Raw genomic sequence first — 22580 nt, 5'->3', positions numbered from 1 at the left:
TCTCTCTCTGCCCCTCCCCTGTTCATGCTCTGTTTCTGTCTCAAAAATAAATAAACGTTAAAAAAAATTTTTTTTAATTTTATTTATTTTTAGTAATCTCTATACCCAATGTGGGGCTCAAACTCACAACCCCGAGATCAAGAGGCATATATATGCTCTTCCAACTGAGCCAGCCAGGCACCCCATCAAATGGATTTTTATAAAATAATGCTCACTCCAGGGGTACCTGGGTGGCTCAGGTGGTTAGGCATCCGACTCTTGATTTCCACTCAGGTCATAATCTTGCAGTTCTGAGATCAAACCTGCACTGAGCATGGAGCCTACTTGGGATTCTCTCTGCCTCTTGTTCTCTGCCCTCCCCCATTCACACTTTCTCAAAATAAATTTTAAAAAATTATGCTTACTCCAAATTTTTATACTTCTCTCTGTAGACCAGTAACAAACAGTTCACAAACCACATTAGTCTATGGACCACACAATGTGGTAGTAACATTAAATGTCCAAACAGAGTATGAGCACTAAAAACAAACACATGAATGCTACATATACATGCTACAAACATTGAGGTACTCCAGTGGCAACAAAAATACACAAAATGTTTTATATCCCACACAAATGAGGGGTAAGGTGCAGTACTATTTAACTTTCACTGTTAGCCATGATGGAAGTTAACAGGTACCAGATTCACCCTCCCACCTCAAAAAAATAAAAAAAATGGCCAAGTACATGAAACATCAGTTTTCAACACTGAACAGTAGTAGCACAGGACAGTGATCTGAGAGAAGGGAAACAAATGAGATGAGTCCTACAAGTGTCCCCAACTTACTGCCTACAGAATTTTGTTCACAACATAGAGGAGCAACCCAAAAGGAGTATTGTCTCACAGAATTGAGACAAGAGTTTGGGGCTTGGAGAGGCCTTGGTGGCTAGAATTTACAGGACAGAATGAAGAGATAGCAAGCTCAGATATCTGCAGAACATTCCCTCCAGCCTTTGGCTAACTGCTAATCAGCTTCTGCTGGAGAAAACTGAGGCCTATATAAGAATTACTTAGAAATGAGTAGATGAAACAATCTTCAGATATCACATAGGGTCTAGAATAACTCATGTTCCCAATAGCCAAGGTAGAAAGACCTATACCACACAGGGCAAGTACTGCTTTAGTAATGGAGTTAAATTAACACTGGAGACCTGTTCCAGGCCTGCCTAACAAAACATAAAGGCAATTCTCAATAGGACCAAACTGTTTCCAAGTAACTGCCTCCCAGAGTCAGAACAAACAACATACATACAGGGGCACCTGGGTGGTTCAGTCCGTTGAGCATCTGACTTGATTTTGGCTCAGGTCATGATCCCAGGGTTGTGGGATCAAGCCCTGCATGTGGCTCCTGCTTAAGATTCTCTCTCCCCCACTCTTGTCCCTCTCCCCCACTCATGTTCATCAAAACAAAACACACACAAAAAACAAAAACCCAGCACTGCAACAAACCTCACAATGTCTGGTAAGTTACATAAGTAAAAAATTATCAGGCAAACAAAGAAGGAATAGAAACAGACCCAAAAAGGACATAGATGACAGAACTAGACAAGGACATTAAGACAGTTATTTAAAATGTATTTCACATGCTCTGGGGCATTTGGGTGGCTCAGTTGAGAGTCCAACTTCAGCTAAGGTCATGATCTATCTCATGGTTTGTTGAGTTCAAGTCCCACATAGGGCTCTCTGCTATCAGCGCAGAGCCTGCTTCAGATCCTCTGTTGCCCTTGCCCCCGAGCATCTCTCAAAAATAAATAGAAAAATTTAAGAAAATGTATTCCACATACTCAAGAATGTAAAGCAAAGCATGAGCAGGAGAGAAATAGAAGATACTTTAAAAAACAAAGAGAAAGACTCAAGTCAAAACTTCTGGAGACAAAAATACACTTAATAGGATTAACATCAATCAGACTGTGAAGAAGAACATTATCAGGAATTAAAGATACTTGGGGCGCCTGGCTCGCTCAGTCGGAAGTGCATGTGACTCTTGATCTTGGGGTTGTGAGTTTGAGACTGATGTTGAGTATAGAGATTACTTAAATAAACAAACTTAAAAAAAAAGAATTCAAAAACAGCAGTAGAAACTACCTAAATGAAAACACAAAGATTTAAAAAAACAAAAAGAACAGGGGTGCCTGGGTGGCTCATTCGGCTAAGCATCTGACTTCTTGGTTTCTGCTCAGGTCATGATCTCACAGTTCATGAATTCGAGCCCCGCATGAGGCTCTCTGCTTTGGATCCCATCTCCCCCTCTCTGCCTCTCCACTGTTCTCTTTCTCTCTCAAGAATAAATAAACATTAAAAAAAAAAAAAATAGAACTTTGTGAGTATGAAACACTAAGCATACAAACATACATGTTGACTGGCTGCCTGAAGGGATATATGGATAGGAAAGGAAATATTTTTTTTTATTTTTTTTTAACGTTTATTTATTTTTGAGACAGAGAGACAGAGCATGAACGGGGGAGGGTCAGAGAGAGGGAGACACAGAATCTGAGACAGGCTCCAGGCTCTGAGCTGTCAGCAGAGCTGGACACGGGGCTTGAACTCACTGACTGTGAGATCATGACCTGAGCCGAAGTCGGCTGCTTAACCGACTGAGCCACCCAGGCGCCCCGGGAAAGGAAATATTTAAAGGAATGGAGGAAAATACTTAAATGATGGCAAAACCAAAACAAACACAATAAAAACAATAAGCAGTAAGTTTACAAAATAAACAATGGCAGAAAACTTGCCAGTTTTGATGAAAAGCATAAATCTCAGATCCAAAAAACAAACCCCAAGCAAAAGAAATATGAAAAAACACACACCAAAGCATTTCATAAATTGCTAAAAGGACTTGTGGCTGGCTCAGTTGGTATGGCATGCAACTCTTAATCTCAGGGTCGTGGGTTCCAGACCCACGCTGGGTGTAGGAATTATTTAAAAATAAGTCTTTAAAAAAAAATTTTAACATTTATTCATTTTTGAGAGTGACAGAGACAGAGCATAAGCAGGGGATGGGCAGTGAGAGGGAGACATAGAATCCGAAGCAGGCTCCAGGCTCCCAGCTGTCAGCACAGGGCCAGACGCGGGGCTCAAACTCATGGACTGCGAAATCATGACCTGAGCTGAAGTCAAATGCTTAACCAACTGAGCCACCCAGGCACCCCAAAAATAAAAGTCTTTTTTAAAAGTTTCAGAAAACCAGTGATGGGGGGGGAAAAAAACATAAAAATCAGGCAAAAGGAAAAAAAAGAGACTTGTATAATCAGAGTAACAAATTTAAGAATGACAACTTGTTAGAAACAATGTAAGCCAAAACATAGTAATCAGATCTCTAAAATGGGGGAGGGGGAGGGGTGGGCAAAACACAAAAAAATATCAACCTATTTTGTAGCTAATGAAGTATCTTTCAAATACAAGAAATAAATCCTCTTCATGAAAAAAATACTAAAAGAAGTCTAGACAGAGAAAAAATAATACCGGGTAGAAATTTGGATCTACACACCCAAAAAAAGAAGTTTGTATATACATAAATAAAAAGCATTGACAACAGTAAATGAGGATTGTAAATATATCTTTATTTATATTTATATAAATTTTTATATTTTATATATTTATATATTTTAAAATATATATAATAAATTATATATATTTATAAATACAAATAATATCTTTATTTTTTAAAACTTTTTTTTGAGAGAGAGACAGTGAACAGGGGAGGGTGAGAGAGAGAGAAAGAGAGACACATAGAATCCAAAGCAGGCTCCAGGCTCTGTCAGCTCTAACCAAAGGTGAAAAATCTACACACTGGAAACTATAGAAAGCTTATGAAAGAAATTGAAGACACACACACACACAGGAAAAATATTCCATGCTCCTGGATTGGAAGAACAAGTATTGTTAGAACGTCATTACTACCCAAAGCAATCTACACATTCAATACAATCCTTATCAAAGTAACACCAGCATTCTTCACAGAGCTACAACAAACAATCCTAAAATTTTCAGGGAACCAGAAACGACCCAATAGCCAAAGCAATCCTGAAAAAGAAAACCGAAACCGGAGTCATCACAATCCCGGACTTCAAGATGTATTGTATTACAAAGCTGTAATCAAGACAGTATGGTACTGGCGCAAAAGCAGACATTCAGATCAATGGAACAGAATAGAGAACCCAGAAATGGACCCACAAACGTATGGCGAACTAATCTTTGACAAAGCAGGAATTGAATATCCATTGAAATAAGACACTCTCTTCCACAAATGGTACTGGGAAAACTGGACAGTGACATGCAGCAAAATTAACCTGGACCACTTTCTTACACCATATACAAAAATAAACTCAAAATGGATGAAAGACCTAAATGTAAGACAGGAAGCCATCAAAATCCTCGAGGAGAAAGCAGGCAAAATCTTTTTGACTTCGGCAGCAGCAATTTCTTACTCAACATGTCTCCAGAGGCAAGAAAAACAAAAACAAAAACAAACTATTGGGACTTCATCAAAATAAAAAGTTTTTGCACAGCAAAGGAGACAATCAGCAAAACTAAAAGGCAACCAACAGAATGGGAGAAGATATTTGCAAACGACATATCAGATAAAGGGTCAGTATCCAAAATCCATAAAGAACTTATCAAGCTCAACACCCAAAAAACAAATAATCCACTGAAGATATGGGCAAAAGACAGGAATAGACTTCCCCAAAGACAACATTCAGATGGCTGACACGTGAAAAAATGCTCAACATCACTCATCATCAGGGAAATACAAATCAGAACCACAATGAGATACCACCTCACACCAGTCCGAATGGCTAAAATGAACAACTCAGGCAACAACAGATGTTGGCGAGGATGCAGGGAGAGAGGATCTCTTTTGCACTGCTGGTGGGAATGCAAACTGGTGCAGCCACTGTGGAAAACAGTATGGAGGTTCCTCAAAAAATTAAAAATAGAACTACCCTACGACCCAGCAATTGCACTAGTAGGTAGAAACAGGTGTGCTGTTTCAAAGGGGCATGTGCACCCCAATGTTTATAGCAGCGCTATCAACAATAGCCAAAGTATGGAAAGAGCCCAAATGTCCACTGACCGATGAATGGATCAAGAAGATGTGGGGTACGTACACACACACACACACACACACACACACACACACACACACACTGGAGTATTACTAGGCAATCAAAAAGAATGAAACCTTGCCATTTGCAACTACATGGATGGAGCTAGAGGGTGTTATGCTAAGCAAAATTAGAAAAAGACAGGATTTTGGAAGACTATTGCCCAGAAGAAAAGATGTTTGGTTTTCACAAGCCAAAGATGTACCGAAGTATAGAGGGCTGCTGTATTTGCAGAGCTAAGTCCTCCAGTTCTCGATTCACTGACAGTAAACACTATGAAAAGGACTTCCAGAGCTCTTTTGGGTCGCATGAGACTGGTTCAGGAGACATCTGTAATGTCTGTGTCCTGCTTGTGAAAAGATGGAAGAAATTGCCAGCAGGATCACAAAAAAACTGGAATCATGTGGTAGATGCAAGGGCAGGACCCAGTCTGAAGACAACATTGAAACCAAAGAAAGTGAAAACTTTATCTGGAAACATGATAAAAAGCAACCAAATCAGTAAACTACAGAAGGAATTCAAACGTCACAATTCTGATGCTCACAGTACCACCTCAAGTGCCTCCCCAGCTCAGTCTCCTTGTTATAGTAACCAGTCAGATGATGGCTCAGATACAGAGATGGCTTCTGGCTCTAACAGAACGCCAGTTTTTTCCTTTTTAGATCTCACATACTGGAAAAGACAGAAAATACGTTGTGGGATTATCTATAAAGGCCGTTTTGGAGAAGTTCTCATTGACACACATCTATTCAAGCCTTGCTGCAACAATAAGAAAGCAGCTGCTGAGAAGCTGGAGGAGCAGGGGCCAGAGCCTCTGCCCATCTCCACTCAGGAGTGGTGACTGAGGTTTAGGTAGAAGGGGAACAAAAAAACGATTTAAATTTTGGAAAGAAAACAAAGCAACAAAACCCTCCTATTTTAACTTGGATACCTGCTATTCTGCCAAAAGACACTTTCTAGAATAGTTTTGAATGGGTTGTTATTTCTCCTCCAGTTCCACAAACTCTGAAGCCAGTGTCTAGCTTACTAAAAGAAAAAAAGTACACATAATATTTAAGATGCTGAGTATTTCACAGGAAAGCTGATGCTGCTGTAAAGTGCTCTTTAAGTCTTTTTTTTTTTTTTTAATCCCCTTCTAATGAATGAATCTAGGGGAATTTCAGGGGACAGAGATGGGATTTGTTGTATGATAAACGTATGTAGTTTTAGTCTTTCTATATTGAGAAGCAGTGTTGGGCATTTTTAAGATGGCTGGCTATACTTGTTTTCCTTCATGATAATAAATTTGTCATAACTCAGTAACATGGACTTGCCCTAAGAGGTAGTTGTCAATAATTTAAGGTCTTGCCAAAGTTCTGATGATTCAAGCCTGTACTACTGAATATTAAGCAGGACAGACTAAGCTCTCTGGTGCAAATGCCTCGAAGGAGTAGTTTCTAAACATACAGAGAGGTAACTTGAGTGTATATGTTGCATCCTCTGTCACCTCCCTCCATATTCATTTTTGATAAAGATTTTAATCTATATTGAAACTTCTAAAGCAGAATCAAAGCTCCTCTGGGGAAATGTCAAGTTTTAGGATGAGCAATCCTAAATGAAGAGAACCAAAGCATTGCCGCATGGTAGAGATCACATTCTATTAAAAATGTTAAATTATCTAAAAAAAATGTGCACGTCTTCAGGATGGCACACACAAAAAACAAAGGTTAATGCTGCTTGGGGCACATTTCTTAGAGGGCTTGCCTAGTGTGTAAATAATTGACTTTTGTTTGTGTTACATGACTGGGGACTTCATTGAAAATCTGCGCAATTCAGTTTTAGCTCTGGATTACTTCAGTTGACCTTTGTGAAGGTTTTGTCTGTGTAGAGTGAGTTGGGGTTGTTTGACTGGTTTTAACCTATTAGGGTCTGGGGTTTTTGTTTTTTTTTTTTTCCCACTATATTAAAGTAAAATTCTAAAAGAAAAGAAGTGTGTGTTAATGCTGAGTGGGCTGGTTTAGGTTTGACTTCTTTTAGTCAGGCTTTGTGAACATTGAAATGTTAGATGATGCATCCTGAACATGGAGCTCTTTGATTCCAAAATCTTCATTTGAGGCCTTTTTACCTGAACCCAAACCAAAGTACTGTCATTGCCTCTTTTCTAAACGTTCAGGAATAACCTATCACCGGTTCAGACCTCTCATAATTAGGGAGGATCATTTGCCTACCTTATAATAACATGACTCAGTGCTTATTTTTAAAACTGGATTTTAAAAATTAGTATAAATAACAGTAAGGAGTGAGCCATTTTTTTACGGGCACCATATAGTTTTATAATTCTTAATCTAAACTTAAAATTTTATATTTCTTCCTTATGGCAAAAACTACAAGCCACCATATGCACAGATTACACCATGAGTTGGGTTGGCTCTCCCACAGCTTCTGAGGTGAATTACAAGAGTCCCAGCCATTATCATATTCCTCCTGTTGTTTCCAAATGGTTTTTTTTTTATTTTTTTGTACATTTTGGCTACAGTATTGGTGGTAGAATATACTATAATATGGATCATCTCTACTTCTGTATTCATTTATTACCAGACCTCAACCACAGCCTTCTTTTTCCCCTTCCACCTCTTTGCCTGTAGGATGTACTATATGTAGTCATGCACTTTGTATTAATATATTAGAAATCTACAAATCTGTTTTGTACTTTTTATACTGTTGGATACTTATAATCAAAACTTTTATTAGGGTATTGAATAAATTTAGTCTTACTAGAAAATAAAAAAAAATTAGAGAAAGAAAATGGCCTACGACTTCACTCATAGGAGGAATTTAAGATACAAAACAGATGAACATAAGGGAAGCAAAAATAAGAACAGGGAGGGGCAGGGTGTCTGTCGATTAAGAATCAGACATCAGCTCAAGTCATGATCTCACACTTCATGGGTTTGAACCCCATATCTGGGTCTTTTCATTCCAGCTTGGAGCCTGGAGCCTACTTCGGATTCTGTCTCCCTCCCTCTCTGCCCTTCCCCTGCTCGTGGTCTCTCTCAAAAATAAATAATAAAACATTAATTAATTAATTAATTAATTAATTAATAAAACAGGGAGGGGGACAAAAGACTCTTAAATACAGAGAACAAACTGAGGGTTGCTGGAGGGGTTGTGGGTGGGGATGGGCTAAATGGGTAAGGGGCATTAAGGGGCATTAAGTGCTTGTTGGGCCAAGCACTGGGTGTTATTTATACATAAGGGATGGATGAATCACTGGAATCTACTTCTGAAATAATTATTGCACTATATGCTAACTTGGATATAAATTTAAAAATAAATAAAATTAAAAATAAACAAACAAACATACAAACAACTCTCTCCATAGCATGTATCTTTTGAAAAAGTTACTTTCTCATTTGTTAACAGATCAATTTTATCTTAGGGCACCTGGCTAGCTCAGTCAGTACAGCAAACAACTCCTGATCCTGGGTGGTGAGTTCAAGCCCCACATTGGGCCAAGAGCTTACTTAAAAACAAAACAAAACAAAACAACACAACATTATCTTGAACAGTTTATTTTCAAAGTATCTGCTAATGGGTTTACTACTGACAACCATTGTTTTCAACCTAATGTGGCTAACAAAGAGCTAGGAATACAAACTATAAAAGGATCAATTCTGCTATTGTCTTGCTATTTGTGCTTGCATTATCACCTTCAATCCACCATTTCTAAGCCCAGAATCTTTTAAACACATTGTCCATTTTTATAAGAGCTAGCTTAAAACTGGGAAAAAAAAGTCCTATCTAGACTTACCATGGTGATCATTTGGTAATATGTACGAATGTTGGATTGCTATGTTGTACACCTGAAACTACCGTCAATTATATCTCAATTTCTTTAAACCTAATCTTAATGGGTAAAGATGTGGCACATATACATAATGGAATATTACTCAGCCATAAACAAGAGCAAGATCCTGGTGCCTGGATGGCTCAGCTAGTTAAGCCCCCAACTCCTGGTTTCAGCTCAGGTCATGATCTTGCGGGTCTCCCCCACATTGGGCTCTGCGAGCCTACTTGGGATTTCTCTCTGCCACTCCCTGGCTCATTTTCTCTCAAAATAAATAAACTTAAAGAAAAAAAAAAAAGGGAGCAAGATCTTGGGGTGTCTGGTTAATCATCCAACTCTTGATTTCAGCTCAGATCATGATCTCACAAATCCTGAGTTCGAGCCCCACCCTGGGCCCTGCACTGACAGTGCAGGAGCCTCTTTGGGATTCTCTCTCCCCCTCTCTCTCTGCCCCTCCCCTGCTCGTGTGCTTGCTCTCTCTCTCTCTCTCTCAAAATAAATAAAAGAAAAAGCAAGATCTTGCCATCTACAACACCATGGATGGATCTAGAGGGTATAATGCTAAGTGAAATAAGTCAGAGAAAAACAAGTAACATTTTAGTCTTATGTGGAATTTAAGAAACAAAACAAATGAACAAAGAAAAAAGAGACAAATCAAAAAACTGGACTCTTAACTATAGAGAACAAATTGATGGTTACCAGAGGGAAGGTGGGGGGGGGAGGGTGAAATAGGTGAAGGGGATTGAGAGTACACTGATCGTGATGAGCACTGAGTAATGTATAGAATTGAACTGCTATATTCACTGCTACACCTAAACTGCTACACCTAAAACTGATATAGCACTGTAGGTTAATTACACTGGAATTAAAATTTTTGAAGTAAAAATAACAATAAATCACCCTACAGATATACTAGTCCATGGTTTATTACAAGGTATTCACTGTAGCACTATTTGTAATAATACTGGAAACAACTCAAATGTCTATCAATAGCAAATTTGTTATGAGATACCCACAGAATAGAATACAAGGCAGTCATAAAAAGTTAAGGGGGGCCTGGGTGGCTCACTCAGTTAAGTGTCTAACTTCATTCAGCTCAGGTCATGATCTCACAGTTCATGAGTTTGAGCCCCACATTGGACTCTGCACTGACGGTGCAGAGCCTGCTTGGGATTCTCTCTCTCTCCCTCTCTCTCTGCCCTTCCACTCTCTCTCAAAATAAATAAAATTTAAAAAAAATTAAGAAGGGGTGCCTGGGTGGCTCAGTCGGTTGAGCATCCGACTTTGGCTCAGGTCATGATCTCGCAGTCCGTGAGTTCAAGCCCCTCATCGGGCTCTGTGCTGACAGCTCAGAGCCTGGAGCCTGTTTCAGATTCTGTGTCTCCCTCTCTCTCTCACCCTCCCCTGTTCATGCTCTGTCTGTGTCTCAAAAATAAATTAAAAAAAAAAAATTTAAGGAAAATCTAAGGTAACTATGCCCTGATGAATGATCTCCAAGACATATTGCTAAATGTTCAGAAATGTGTCAAATAGGCTACCGTTTATACAACAATGTAGAATTAATAACTACATACCATTTGTTTTTATATGCAGAAGGTTGTCTTTGAGGAACATATAATAAATTCCCACTTGAGAAGAAAAACTATGCGACTAGAAAATAAGGGGTAGAAGGACATTTCCGATCCTTATGGATTTTGAATCAGGAATGTATTTTCTATTAAAAATTAAAATATTTCTTAAAAATCTGATACCTGCCAATATGGCCTTACCTTCTCACACAATCAGCTGGAGCTAAATAGTGACCACTCACTTTAAGGAAGGAGAATGTACTACAACCCCCATCACTTTTTTTTTTTTTAATGTTTACTTCTTTTTGAGAGAGGGAGACAGAGAATCCCAAGCAGGCTCTGCACCGTCAGCACAGAGCCAATTCTGGGTTTGAACTCACAAACTGTGAGATCATGACCTGACTCAAAATAAAGAGTCAGATGCTGGGGCGCCTGAGTGGCTCAGTCAGTTAAGCGTCTGACTTCGGCTCAGGTCATGATCTCAAGGTTCATGAGTTCAAGCCCCGCATCGGGCTCTGTGCTCACAGCTCAGAGCCTGGAACCTGCTTCAGATTCTGTGTCTCCCTCTCTCTCTGGCCCTTCCCCTCTTGAGCTCTGTCTCTCTCTCAAAAATAAATAAACATTAAAAATAATAATAATAAAAATAAAGAGTCAGATGCTTAATCGACTTAGCCAGCAGCCCCCTGCCATTACTTATTCTTATCTGGCCCTCTAAGCTTAACATTTCTAAATTCTGTTATAGAACACCACACTACTAAACATTGGTAACTGTCTGGAAATGAGAAAAGGAGAGAGCCCAGAATTCTTATTTTTGGGGTTGGGAAACTTGAGTGCTATCCAACCAAAATAAGGTACAAGAACATTAGTGAAAATTGGAAGACTTAGGTTTTAAGACAAGTGAAGTGCTTATCAAACTAAATGGATAACATCCAATAGGCAATTCAGAGCAAACATTTGACTGCCAAACATAATACATGTAGCACCTATTCATTTTCATTTAATCCTCTCACAAAAAACAAAAACAAAACCTGTGGCAGATGGCAATGCTCCTATTTTATAGAGAAATTACTTATCAAAGTAAATAAGTGATTTAGTAACCTATATGACCCTATCACATTTCATAGTATATTTCAATTGCCTATTGACTTTCTGTACTGTGCAAGAGGACTAAGCTTTAAGGAAAAACATCCTATCTCTCTCATTCTAGCTGTATACTAGTACCAGGCACAAGGTCTGGCACCTAGTCAGTATTTGTTAAAATAAATGACCAATTCTGAATCACTAGGGTAGGATTAGGGCAAGTGACTTTGCCACTTAGCATGTGAGGTGCTTCAGTTTCATCAACTATAATTAATAGTACCTAACTCCTAGGGTTTGTTTTGAAAATCAAATGAGAAAGTTCATAAAGTACTTCATTCAAGGCTTGACATATAACAAATCAATAACAGCAATTATCAACAATGAAACAGAGGTAAGGAACAGAGGTAGTATCAAAGGGAAATAAAATTAGGAGGTAATGACTGGTATCAGCTGCAGCAAAAAAGTTAAGAAGTAAAAAGCTAAGAATAAGACTAATTTAGCATGTAGACAATCAATGATTACTTTTAGTAATGTTTAGAAGGCATGAAGGGAAAGAAGCTGGACTGATACAAGCTGAACTAATGTGTATACTCACTGCATACCTGCCCTATTAGATTGTGTATGATGACCAGAAACTGAGACTCTGAATTCATCTTTGTATCTCTAAAACCCAACACATTAAAATATATGGTAAAATCCTGGTTTGTGAGCATAGTTTATTCAAGAAACATGCTTATAACCCAAAGCACTTGTATATCAAAGCGAATTTCCCCATAAGAAACAATGGAAACTCAGATGATTTGTTGTACATCCCAAAAATATTCATACAAAATAGGTTAATACTGTAATGCAAAATAATAAAGAAAAATAAACATATTAACCTTCACTTACCTTTGAAAATCTTCATGGCTGGTGTGAAGGAGAGAAGAGAGAGGAGGATTATTATTGTATAGGATGACTTTCACTATGACGAACAGAATCAGTTATCTACTGGTTCAATGGATTCTTCTCCTGCATAGGGGCCAGTGTATACACTGGCACAGATGGTGACTACAGGACAGTATTAATTAATAAACTCTTGTCATATACTGTACTTAACGTAACTGGCAAGACGCACTGGGGTGGCTCAGTTGGTTGAGTGTCCGACTTGGGCTCAGGTCATGATCTCACAGCTTGTGAGTTCGAGCCCCACGTCAGGCTCTGTGCTGACAGCTTGGAGCATAGAGCCTGCTTTGGATTCCATGTCTCCCTCTCTCTCTGCTCCTAACCCACTCACATTCTGTCTCTGTCTCTCTCAAAAATAAATAAACATTAAAAAAAAATTTCTTTTAAATGTAACTGGCAATAAGGCAGCACAGGAAAGGGTCTATATCTGCAGGCAGCCTGACCTATAATGAAGCAAATCATTCCTGAGCTTACTCTTGTGTTGAAAAGCAAAGGACTGTCCATAGGTGCTTTGAAGTGACAAAAAATACAGTAGTGCCAGGTGTGGGGTACCTTCCAATGTTCTGAAAAAAATCACTGATCTCTGCCAAATACCACAGCCTGAGACCAAGCATCTGAGCATAGGAGACAATCACCCATAATCCCGCAGTGAGAGAAGAACCATTGGTTCAATTGTGATGTGACATTCAGCACCACGTACTATTAGTATTGCAAGACATTACTCATTTATCAAGTTAAATTTTATTAGAAATGTTTGCTCGTCTTGCAGAACACTCACAGAACAAGTCACTCACAATCTAAGGTTTTACTGTATATTAAATATATCTGTTAAATGGTTAAACAGAAAGGAAGAAAAGGGGATCTAGGAAGGCAGATTCTTGTCTAAAGAAGTTTGGCTCTCAATTGGAAGAAGCTAAACAGATATATGATGGAGTAATGGTTTTTAAATGCATTCATGTTAGGACGTTTGAACGCAAGAGATGCTGCCATGTGAGGGGGAAAGGGGAAGCATCAAGAGACCAAATAGGTAATTGCTGCTGAACAATTAAATATTCGGGGGGGGGGGCAGGGGGGAATCTCCAATGGTTATCTTCAAGATGTTTTTTAATATAAACCCCCTATGAAGACACTGTACTATATTCAGACTTTTCTTGTATAAAACCTTTAAGTTCCACAAGAGGGAGGTCTCAACCCTCTAACCATCTATTTTTGTGTCTGTTATTGCCAAGCATCTGAATGAACATTCTAAGAAAACATACAACAGTACTGAATGGGCTCATTTTAAATTCTTGGCCACAGGGGTGCATGGGTAGCTCAGTCGGTTAAGCGTCCAACTCTTTGTCTTTTTTGTTTATTTTTGAGAGAGAGAAAGAGAGAGAGAGAGAGAGAGAGAGAGAGAAAGTGAAAGAGAACACGCACACAAGCAGGGGAGGGGCACAGAGAGGGAGACACAAAATCTGAATCAGGCTCCAGATTGAGCTGTCAGCACAAAGACAGACATGGGGCTTGAACCCACAAACCCTAAGATTGTGACCTGAGCCAAAGTCAGAGGCTTAACCGATTGAGCCACCCAGGCGCCTCAAGCATCCAACTCTTGAGTTCAGCTCAGGTCATGATGCCAAGGTCGAGGAATCGAGCCCCCATATCTAGTTTTACGCTGAGCATGGAGCCTGCTTAAGATTCTCTCTCTGCAGCCCCCCACCCTAACACTACATTCTTGGCCACAAACCCAAAACAGAGACAACAATGGCAATCCTACCACACATCCCCTATGTGTTTTTTTCCCACTCTCCATAATGACTATTTCTTCTTCAAATGTCCTACATCATACTACATTCCTCCTTGCTTCAAAACAGAACTTGCCCCACACTTCACTAAGCAAACAGAAACAGACCTTTCTCCACCACGCCAAAATTACCAACCTGCTAACCCTATTTTCTGCTATCCTTATTTCTATGAATAAAGTTTCTGTACTAGAATTTTCATATAGCTGCTCCTTGTCATTCATATCTCATAATGGCAATATCTGACCATGCAGTCTAAATTAATCACCCAGTTACTTTCACCTTAAAATGGGTAAATGAAGACAATCATCTGCATACATTTTATCACTGACATTCTCGAATCTATGTATTTACAGTCTATAGTCCAGTAGTGGAGACTCCATCTGACATGACAAGAGGGACCTCTTCTCTTTTTCTAAATTTTTTAACGTTTACTTTTGAGAGAGAGAGAGAGAGAGCGAGCGACAGAGAGCGGGGGAAGGGCAGAGAGAGAGACACAGAATCCAAAGCAGGCTCCAGGCTTCACCCTGTCAACAGAGCCCATAGCGGGGCTGGAACCCACCGACCACAAGACCATGACCTGAGCTGAAGTCAGATGCTTAACCGACTGAGCCACCCAGGCACACCACCTCTTCTCTCTCAACCACAGTACCTCTAGTAACTGAAACAAATGATCAGTAAATATAGGGGAAATATGCTTATAACCTAGGAGACAAGAAAACTGCTTCACAAAATTCTTCTAAAAGAATGAAATCTTAACTTGCAGAATCTCCCCCACTACTGCCACCATGAGAAATGGGAAAAACCAGGGCCCACAGTGGCAACCAGAAACAATACAGTTTTCCAGATATCTAGTCATCATAGAAATTTATTATCATGTATCATCCACTCTAGATTTTAAGGTACCCTTACACATAAATGTAAGCTCAACGTCTGCCTATGATAGAATGGATAAAGTAGGACATATTCATACAGTGAAGCAATATACAGCAGAAATCACTGAAACAGTATGTAATGTGAACAATTCTCACAAAGTTGAATAAAAGAAAACCAGACATTATCGGGGCACCTGGATGGCTCAGTTGGTTGGGCAACCGACTTCAGCTCGGGTCATGGTCATGATCTTGCAGTTTGTGAGTTTGAGCCCCACCTTGGGCTCTGTGCTGACAGCTCAGAGCCTGGAGCCTGCTTTGGATTCTGTCTCCCCCTCTCTCTCTGCCCCCTCCCCTGCTCACACTCTGTCTCTCAATAATAAACATTAAAAAATAAAACTAAAAATAAATAAAAAAAAAAAGACATTACTACATACAGTACATAATACCATTTATTTCAGTCAGTTAGGCATCAGACTCTTGATTTTGCCTGGGGTCATGATCTCACCCTTCGTATATCAAGCCTGAGCCCCATGTAGGGCTCCGCAGTGACAGCATGGAACCTCCTTGGGATTGGATTCTCTCTCTCGATCTATATCTCTCAAAATAGATAAATGCTTTTTTTAAAAACTAGCAAAACAAGTATGTTAGAAATCAGAAGAGCTATTCTTGATGGGAGTGATGGGACTAAAAGGGAGATTTCTGGGTTCCACAGTGTTTTGTTTTTAATTTTCCTTTGTGAAAACTCAGCGGTACGTTTTCCATTTGTGTACTTTTTGTAGTATGTTACACTTCAGTAAAATATACTGAAAAACGGGCTGGTAAATTTTTTTTCAAGTTGAATGACTTGCCTTGCTTGTACTTTTACCTCAGAACTAATTCTTTAAAAAAAAAAAACTATGTAAAATTAAAAAGCAGGGTTCTACAATCAATAAAATAACTTTGAATAATCAAGACCTGACTTCCATCTTCTAACTAAACTTTCCATTGCAGGTTCAGACTTTTTTTAATGTTTACTTATTTTGAGAGAGAGAGAGAGAGAGAAAGAGAGTGAGTGAGTGTGAGTGAGTAGGGGAGGGGCAAAGACAGACAGAGAATCCCAAGCGGAATCTGCACTGTCAGCGCAGAGCCTAATGTGGGGCTGGATCTAAAGACCATGAGACCATGACCTGAACCAAGATCAAGAGTTGGATGCTCAACCCACTGAGCCATGCAGTCGCCCATTTTGTAGTTTTTATTACAAAAGTTTGTATAAGTTTTTCACCACCTTGGTCAGGCTTATACCTAGTATCTAACTCTTGGATGTTATTTAAAATTTTTTTAATGTTTACTTATTTTTGAAAGAGAGTGACAGAGTGCAAGCAGGGGAGAGGCAGAGAGGGAGACACAGAATCTGAAGCAGGCTCCAGGCTCTGAGCTGTCAGCACAGAGCCCAACACAGGGCTCAAACTCACTGACCACAATATCATGACCTGAGCTGAAGTCAGACACTCAACTGACTGAGTCACCCAAGCTCTCCTAAATTGTCTTAAGAATACAAGGTGATGCTCTTATTCAGAAATAATTTCAACACACTTACTCCATTTATTTTTCTGTCCTCACCTCAAAAAAGGAAATAGCAGAATTACCAAATAACAGAATTCATCTAAAACAAATCTAAGAATAGTTTGTTGCCTTTTCCCCCCAGATTCACCAGAAGGGCTCTTTTCCCACTTACATACTTGACCTAATACACTTAACTCCCTCCACCCCACTGAAAAATAGGTACTCAGGTGTTCTGGCTAAATCTGTCACACAAATTATGACATTAATTCATCATAAGTCCATAGAGCTAACTCACAAGATTATCTTATTTAAAATTTTTTTTAACATTTTTATTTATTTTTGAGAGATACAGAACATGAGCGGGGGAGGGGCAGAGACACAGAACCCAAAGCAGTCTCCAGGCTCCAAGCTGTCAGCACAGAGCCTGATGGGGGGCTCGAACTCACAAACTCACAAACCGTGAGCTCGTGACCCAAGCTGAAGTCAGACGCTTACCCAACTGAGCCACCCAGGCACCCCGGTTATTTTATTTTAAACAGCAAAATACTAAGCACTAACATAACCACCACACCAACATAAATGAAACGAATCACTTGTGGAAATAAAAAAAACCCAGAACTTTGAAGATTATTGAGCTAAACCACCTAATTATTATTTTGACATCTCTCTTCTCAAGCAACAAATAAGCAGCCCAGGAATTATACAACAGCTAAGCCAAAATTCAGTGCATCACAAAGACTCCCTTCTGAGCTTTCTTTCCTTTTTACCATTACAAACTGCTATATTCTTTACTTTTTGTAACAAAAAGATTAAGAACTGGTTAGAAAGGTAATAAGGGCAAGGACTGATTTAGCACTTAGTCACTGGTTACCTTTAGCAATGTTTTGTTTATTTATTTTTAAGAGACTAAGAGACAGAGTGTGAGTGGGGAGGGGGCAGAGAGAGAAGGAGGGAGATACAGAATCCTAAGCAGGCTCCAGGCTCTGAGCTGTCAGCACAGAGGCTGATGCGGGGCTGGAACCCACCAGCCGTGAGATCATGACCTGAGCCGAAGTCAGACGTTTAACCGACTGAGCCACCCAGGCACCCACCCAGCAATGTTTAAATGGCATGAGGGGAGAGAGGCCAAATTGAAGCTTTTTACAGGTGACAAAATTGTGGCCCAACATCTCTCTACTTAAGCAATGAAGTTGGTATCAAAATCAACTCTGAACTAAGTCTTTTTCTCATTCCACTTTTCCTCTCTACTGGTTTGAAAGTTATACATGTTCTTATTCTTTTAGTTATATCAGAATTATAGGGGTGCCTGGGTGGCTCAGTCAGTTAAGCTTTGGCTCAGGTCATATCTCATGGTTTGTGAATTCAGGCCCCACAGTGGGACTCTATCAGCACAGAGCCTGCTTCGGATCCTGTTGCCCTCTCTCTCAAAAATAAACATTTTTTAAAAATTATAAAGTGCATCATATGAAAGTCTAAACTCCTTTTCTTTACCTACCCCTTTAAATTTAACCTTTAGACATTTTACCTCTGAAAAGCCTCACCAACTTGTGTAACTGAGAAATGCCATCTTTACTGTTCCCTCAGATTAGCTAATTAGGTTTTCATGGAATTTACTCAGGTTTTTCTAGGAGTAATGAAGGAATAAAAAAGGAAATACTGGGATTTAACCCAGACTGCCACTTAACTAATTTGGAAATTATTTCACCACTCTAACCTTGATTTTCCTTATCAATAAAAGATAACTATTTCATAGCATACTTAAGTGGATCAAATAAAAACACTCAGAAAAGCACTTATTACAGGGGTGCCTGGCTGGCTCAGTCGGTTAAGCATCCAACTTCCTCTCGGGTCATGATCTCGCGGTTTGTGAGTTCGAGCCTCACGTCGGGCTCTGTGCTGACAGCTCCCAGCCTAGAGCCTGCTTCGGCTTCTGTGTCCCACTCTTTCTCTGCCCCTCCCTCGCTCATGCTCTCTCTCTCTCTCAACAATAAATAAAACATTAAAAAAAATTTTTTTTAAAGAAAGAAAAGCACTTATTACAATTGGTCGGTTTTAGTTTGCAACTTATGATAGGAAGAACTTATATTTTCCTTTTTGGTGGCACATGAGTACTTTCTCTGTGTATGACCTTCCAGGAAGCCGCAGACCAGTTCACTACCAACTTTGCCAAACACTGATAACATCTGGAAATCTGCAATCCATATTCATTGCATAATTTTATCTCAAAACAAAACCCATACAGCTTTTATTAAGTATTGTAGAGGGCAAGGATCCCTCTAAGTGGAATGATTGCTAGAGCTGTCTAGGGCACCATAACATGGGTCTCCTGAGAATCTCAAGTAAGATCCTTTAAAAAAAAAAAAAAAGATACCACACGACTCACAAAGCTTGTTATTTCAGTCCTAGTAAATCAATGAAGAGGCTGAAAACGGAGCTTGAAACTAAAATTGTACTTTCCAAGAGTTTCCAAGTGATTTTGATGCTGGTTTGGGAACCACTCTTCAACATGAACATGGTTCTGAAGGGAAAGAGAACCAAAAAGTGGTAGGTAGCATGACAGAGATACGTAAATCTCTAGTAACTGACTGTACTGCTAGTACAGTGTAGTTAGTGTAGTCTAAGCCTACAGAACCTCACAGCAACCTTTCTCTTTATAGTGGAGAAAGCTTACTTTTAAAGTGCAGAAGAGAAGGAAAAATATAAGACCAGGCCCCTAAGAAACGAAGGATAATTGAAAAGTGAGACCTACTAGATGAAGAGCACTTGCTCCCTCGAATTAATGGAGTGTTCCCTTTCACGTTTCAAGAAATACCTTACACCTGACGAGCACTGTGCCATTTTCAAAGCAATCATATATCTTTTATTCAAGCCTCCTACTACTAGTCGCGCATATTACAGTCCATTCACCTAGCAACCAAACACTTCTGAAAGTGAGGGGAGCTCCACGCAGTGCTAGGTGAAGATGCTGTGTGTCCCCATAAAAATCCCTCCTTAGCAGCCAAGTCTCTGGACAACTCTTGAAGCCTAAAGAGACACTATGCTCTCCGTCACAGGCCTAAGAACGAGGACAGCTGAGTAGGAGGACACGAGGCGAGCGAATAGACGGTGGAAAACAAGCTTCACCGCGCCACACCGCGGAAGTTGGAGGTTCTCCGCGAGCCGCACAGCCCCAAACAATGGAGTTTTCCCGCCTCCTCAGGACCCCGCCCCCTGCTCCAGAGCTAGAGGGAAGGGAACGCTCCCGCGCAAGCCCCGCCCCCGCAGGCCCCGCCCCCTCCAGAGCCCACCGGACCGGCCTCCCTCCTCAGGCAGAGGGGTTTTTTTTTTTTTTGGCGCCAAATCTCTTGAGTTATTTTCCCGGTTTGTTTGGGGACCCTACTGAAGACACGAGCCAAGAGTGGGAGGACAGTAGGAGCTTAAACACAGACCAGCGCGCTGTGGCCCCGCCTCCTCAAAGATAGCCCCGGGCCGGGGGAGGAAGGAGAGGGGCAGGCGATGGAGCAGCCGCCGCTGCCCCCGGCAAGATGGCGGCCGCGAAAAGCGGGGCAGGGGGCGCCAGCCGACTTGCGTTACCGCTAATGCTCGAGGTTCTCTGCAAGAGGTGGGTTTCCACAGTGCCGGCCTCCCCAAACTGCGACGGTTGCTCACTGGGAGGCAAGTCCTCCCTCTCACGGGTCTGTCCCTCCGGGGGAGCCCCCGTCCACCACCCCCTCCCCGTGTACTGGCCAGTGCCTCAAGCTCTCTACAGTCCCGCTTACTTGTCGGCGGAAACCAGCTCCGCGGTGATGGCGGCAGTGGCTGTGGACTCTGCGGCCATCGTTCCCCTGAGGTGGTGGACCAGCGGGCAGAACAGAATCTGTGAGGAAAACAGAGGGAATTTGGGAAGCCAGAAACCTATTCAGGGACAGAAAATGGCAGATTGGAGACCCCGCGCGGCTGGACCCCTATATATACCAGAGCCCTTCGCCCCGCCCTTCCACTTCCGGATCCGCCCCCTCGAGTTTAAAGGGCCAGGACTCTGCTCCAGTCCAGTCCAAGGACACGCCCTCTCTCGCGGTCGTTTTCAACGGGGTACCTTCCTCCCTTGCCAGCTTTCTCCCCAAAAAGTAACTTCCTGCTTCTCTAGCAAGTCGCGTAAGAAGAACTGGAATCTTGGTATTACAACTCCTGACTGGGCGTCGGCCAGCGACTTTCACAGAAGGGGAAGCTGGTGCTGCTCTGCATGTTTGGAGAGAGTAACCGAGGGTGTCTTTCTGGCCCAGGTACTCCGAAAGGTGAACGAAACTTTCTATCCGTCCTCTCAGTCCTAACGGATGGACACGAAAGAACCGAGCATGGGTACAGCAGCAACGTCCAGAACTGATTTCGGTAAGAGACTCGTGGCTCTGAACCTCAGCAACAATGATGCAAGAAAATACTACCCTAGGATTGGCTACCGCTGAAACTACCGCGCTGGATTCAAAGTCAGGGCTGCGGGTGTTGGCGACTGGCTCCTCCCTCTGGGCCCGCCCCCCTTCAGCTGGCCCAATCCCCTGACGCAATCCTCTTAGCCCTACCCAGACTCCAAATCTGGCTAGTTGAACTCTCCCAGCTCTTTTCCTCCACTCGGAGCTACCATTTGTCGTTTGCACAGTACGAAAAGAGTACTTTGCTTAGGCACTTTGAAAGATGTTAGCCGTTTTTATTAAATCTTAACAACACTACTGGTGAGATCGGGATTATCAGCCCCATTTGGTAGAAATAGAAGCCAAGGTTCAGAGGGGGCGCCTAGGTGGCTCGGCTAAGTATCGGTCTGTCCATTTCGGTTCAGGTCGTGATCTCATGATTGGGGAGTTCGAGCCCGCATCCGGCTCCCACGCTGACTGTGTGGAGCCTGCTTGGGATTCTGTCTCTCTGCTCCTCCCCACCTACCCCCTCTCAAAATAAATACACTGTAAAGGGGGGGCGGGGGGAAGCAGTGTGCCTTGTTCAGAAAGTTGCAAGACAAGTCAGTTACAGAAAGCAGTGTGCTTCCATTTCCTGCAACTGGCAGTGGAAGATAACTGGCAGGCTGCAATGATTGCACTTTCTCACACCTGTAGCATCATCCATTGCCTTCCACCATGGCCTTCCCTATGGTGATCAGAACAGGGATTTTTTTTTTAACGTTTATTTATTTTTGAGACAGACAGAGACAGAGCATGAACGGGGGAGGGTCAGAGAGAGGGAGACACAGAATCTGAAACAGGCTCCAGGTTCTGAGCTGTCAAGCACAGAGCCCGATGCGGGGCTCAAACCCACGGACCGTGATATCATGACCCCAGCCGAAGTCGGCCGCTTAACCGACTGAGCCACCCAGGTGCCCCAGAACAGGGATTTTATTTCTGTCCAGATTAAGGCACACTGGAAAAGATTTCCTGCAAGAATTCTTCCCCCAGTCTGTAAAAGGTCAGGCAGGTTGAAATCTTAGGGGCATAGAGCTAGACCTGTAAATGCCAATTCCTGTGGCAAACAGAAGTGGGATCCCCTTTATTAGCTGGGTGACTTGAGGTAAGTCATGTAATCTTTTAAGATTGTATGTAAAATGACAATATTTATATTCACTCCTTCAGGATATTGTGAAAATTACAGTTAATGCTTGTTTCAATAATCAACACTACCTGGCTTATGCTAAACACTCATTAAATGGCTACCACTGGGGCGCCTGGGTGGCGCAGTCGGTTAAGCGTCCGACTTCAGCCAGGTCACGATCTCACGGTCCGTGAGTTCGAGCCCGCGTCAGGCTCTGGGCTGATGGCTCAGAGCCTGGAGCCTGTTTCCGATTCTGTGTCTCCCT

The 22580-nt window shown here is 41.4% G+C and overlaps 2 protein-coding genes and 1 long non-coding RNA gene across 8 annotated transcripts in view; 1 reads left to right on the top strand and 2 right to left on the bottom strand.

The window, feature by feature from the left end:
- Positions 1-21094, bottom strand: part of NASP (nuclear autoantigenic sperm protein) — a 42000-nt gene extending 20906 nt beyond the window's left edge. For 2 of the 6 annotated variants that reach the window (XM_040470059.1, XM_040470060.1), the window contains exons 1-2: positions 20524-20699; positions 12511-12528 (exon numbers count right to left, since the gene is read on the bottom strand). In XM_040470059.1, the coding sequence (XP_040325993.1) occupies positions 12511-12528; positions 20524-20582 (77 nt within the window). In that variant the 5' untranslated portion in view covers positions 20583-20699. Of the gene's footprint in view, positions 1-12510; positions 12529-20523; positions 20700-20840 lie in introns of those variants that run through there. The other 4 variants (XM_040470056.1, XM_040470058.1, XM_040470061.1 and 1 more) reach the window with 4 other exon arrangements.
- LOC121027047 (uncharacterized) lies at positions 154-8123 on the bottom strand. Its single transcript, XR_005788535.1, has 3 exons — positions 7441-8123; positions 4275-4277; positions 154-164 (listed from the first exon to the last, which is right to left on the bottom strand). It is a non-coding gene; the product is annotated as an uncharacterized LOC121027047 (long non-coding RNA).
- LOC121027046 (SIN3-HDAC complex-associated factor-like) lies at positions 5218-6228 on the top strand. Its single transcript, XM_040470077.1, has one exon. The coding sequence runs from the start codon at positions 5321-5323 to the stop codon at positions 5984-5986; it is 666 nt and encodes a 221-aa protein (XP_040326011.1). The 5' UTR covers positions 5218-5320; the 3' UTR covers positions 5987-6228.
- Positions 21095-22580: the final 1486 nt, after the last annotated feature.

Source organism: Herpailurus yagouaroundi, unplaced genomic scaffold (genome assembly GCF_014898765.1).
Source record: "Herpailurus yagouaroundi ecotype Mexico unplaced genomic scaffold, PumYag 77, whole genome shotgun sequence".
NCBI lineage: Eukaryota > Metazoa > Chordata > Mammalia > Carnivora > Felidae > Herpailurus > Herpailurus yagouaroundi.
Note: the sequence above shows the minus strand (reverse complement) of the source record. Positions and strands in the feature narration are given on the sequence as shown.

Bases quoted from the DNA above. Each gene is read 5' to 3' on its own strand.
- LOC121027046 (XM_040470077.1), top strand. From the start codon at position 5,321: ATGTTTGGTTTTCACAAGCCAAAGATGTACCGAAGTATAGAGGGCTGC.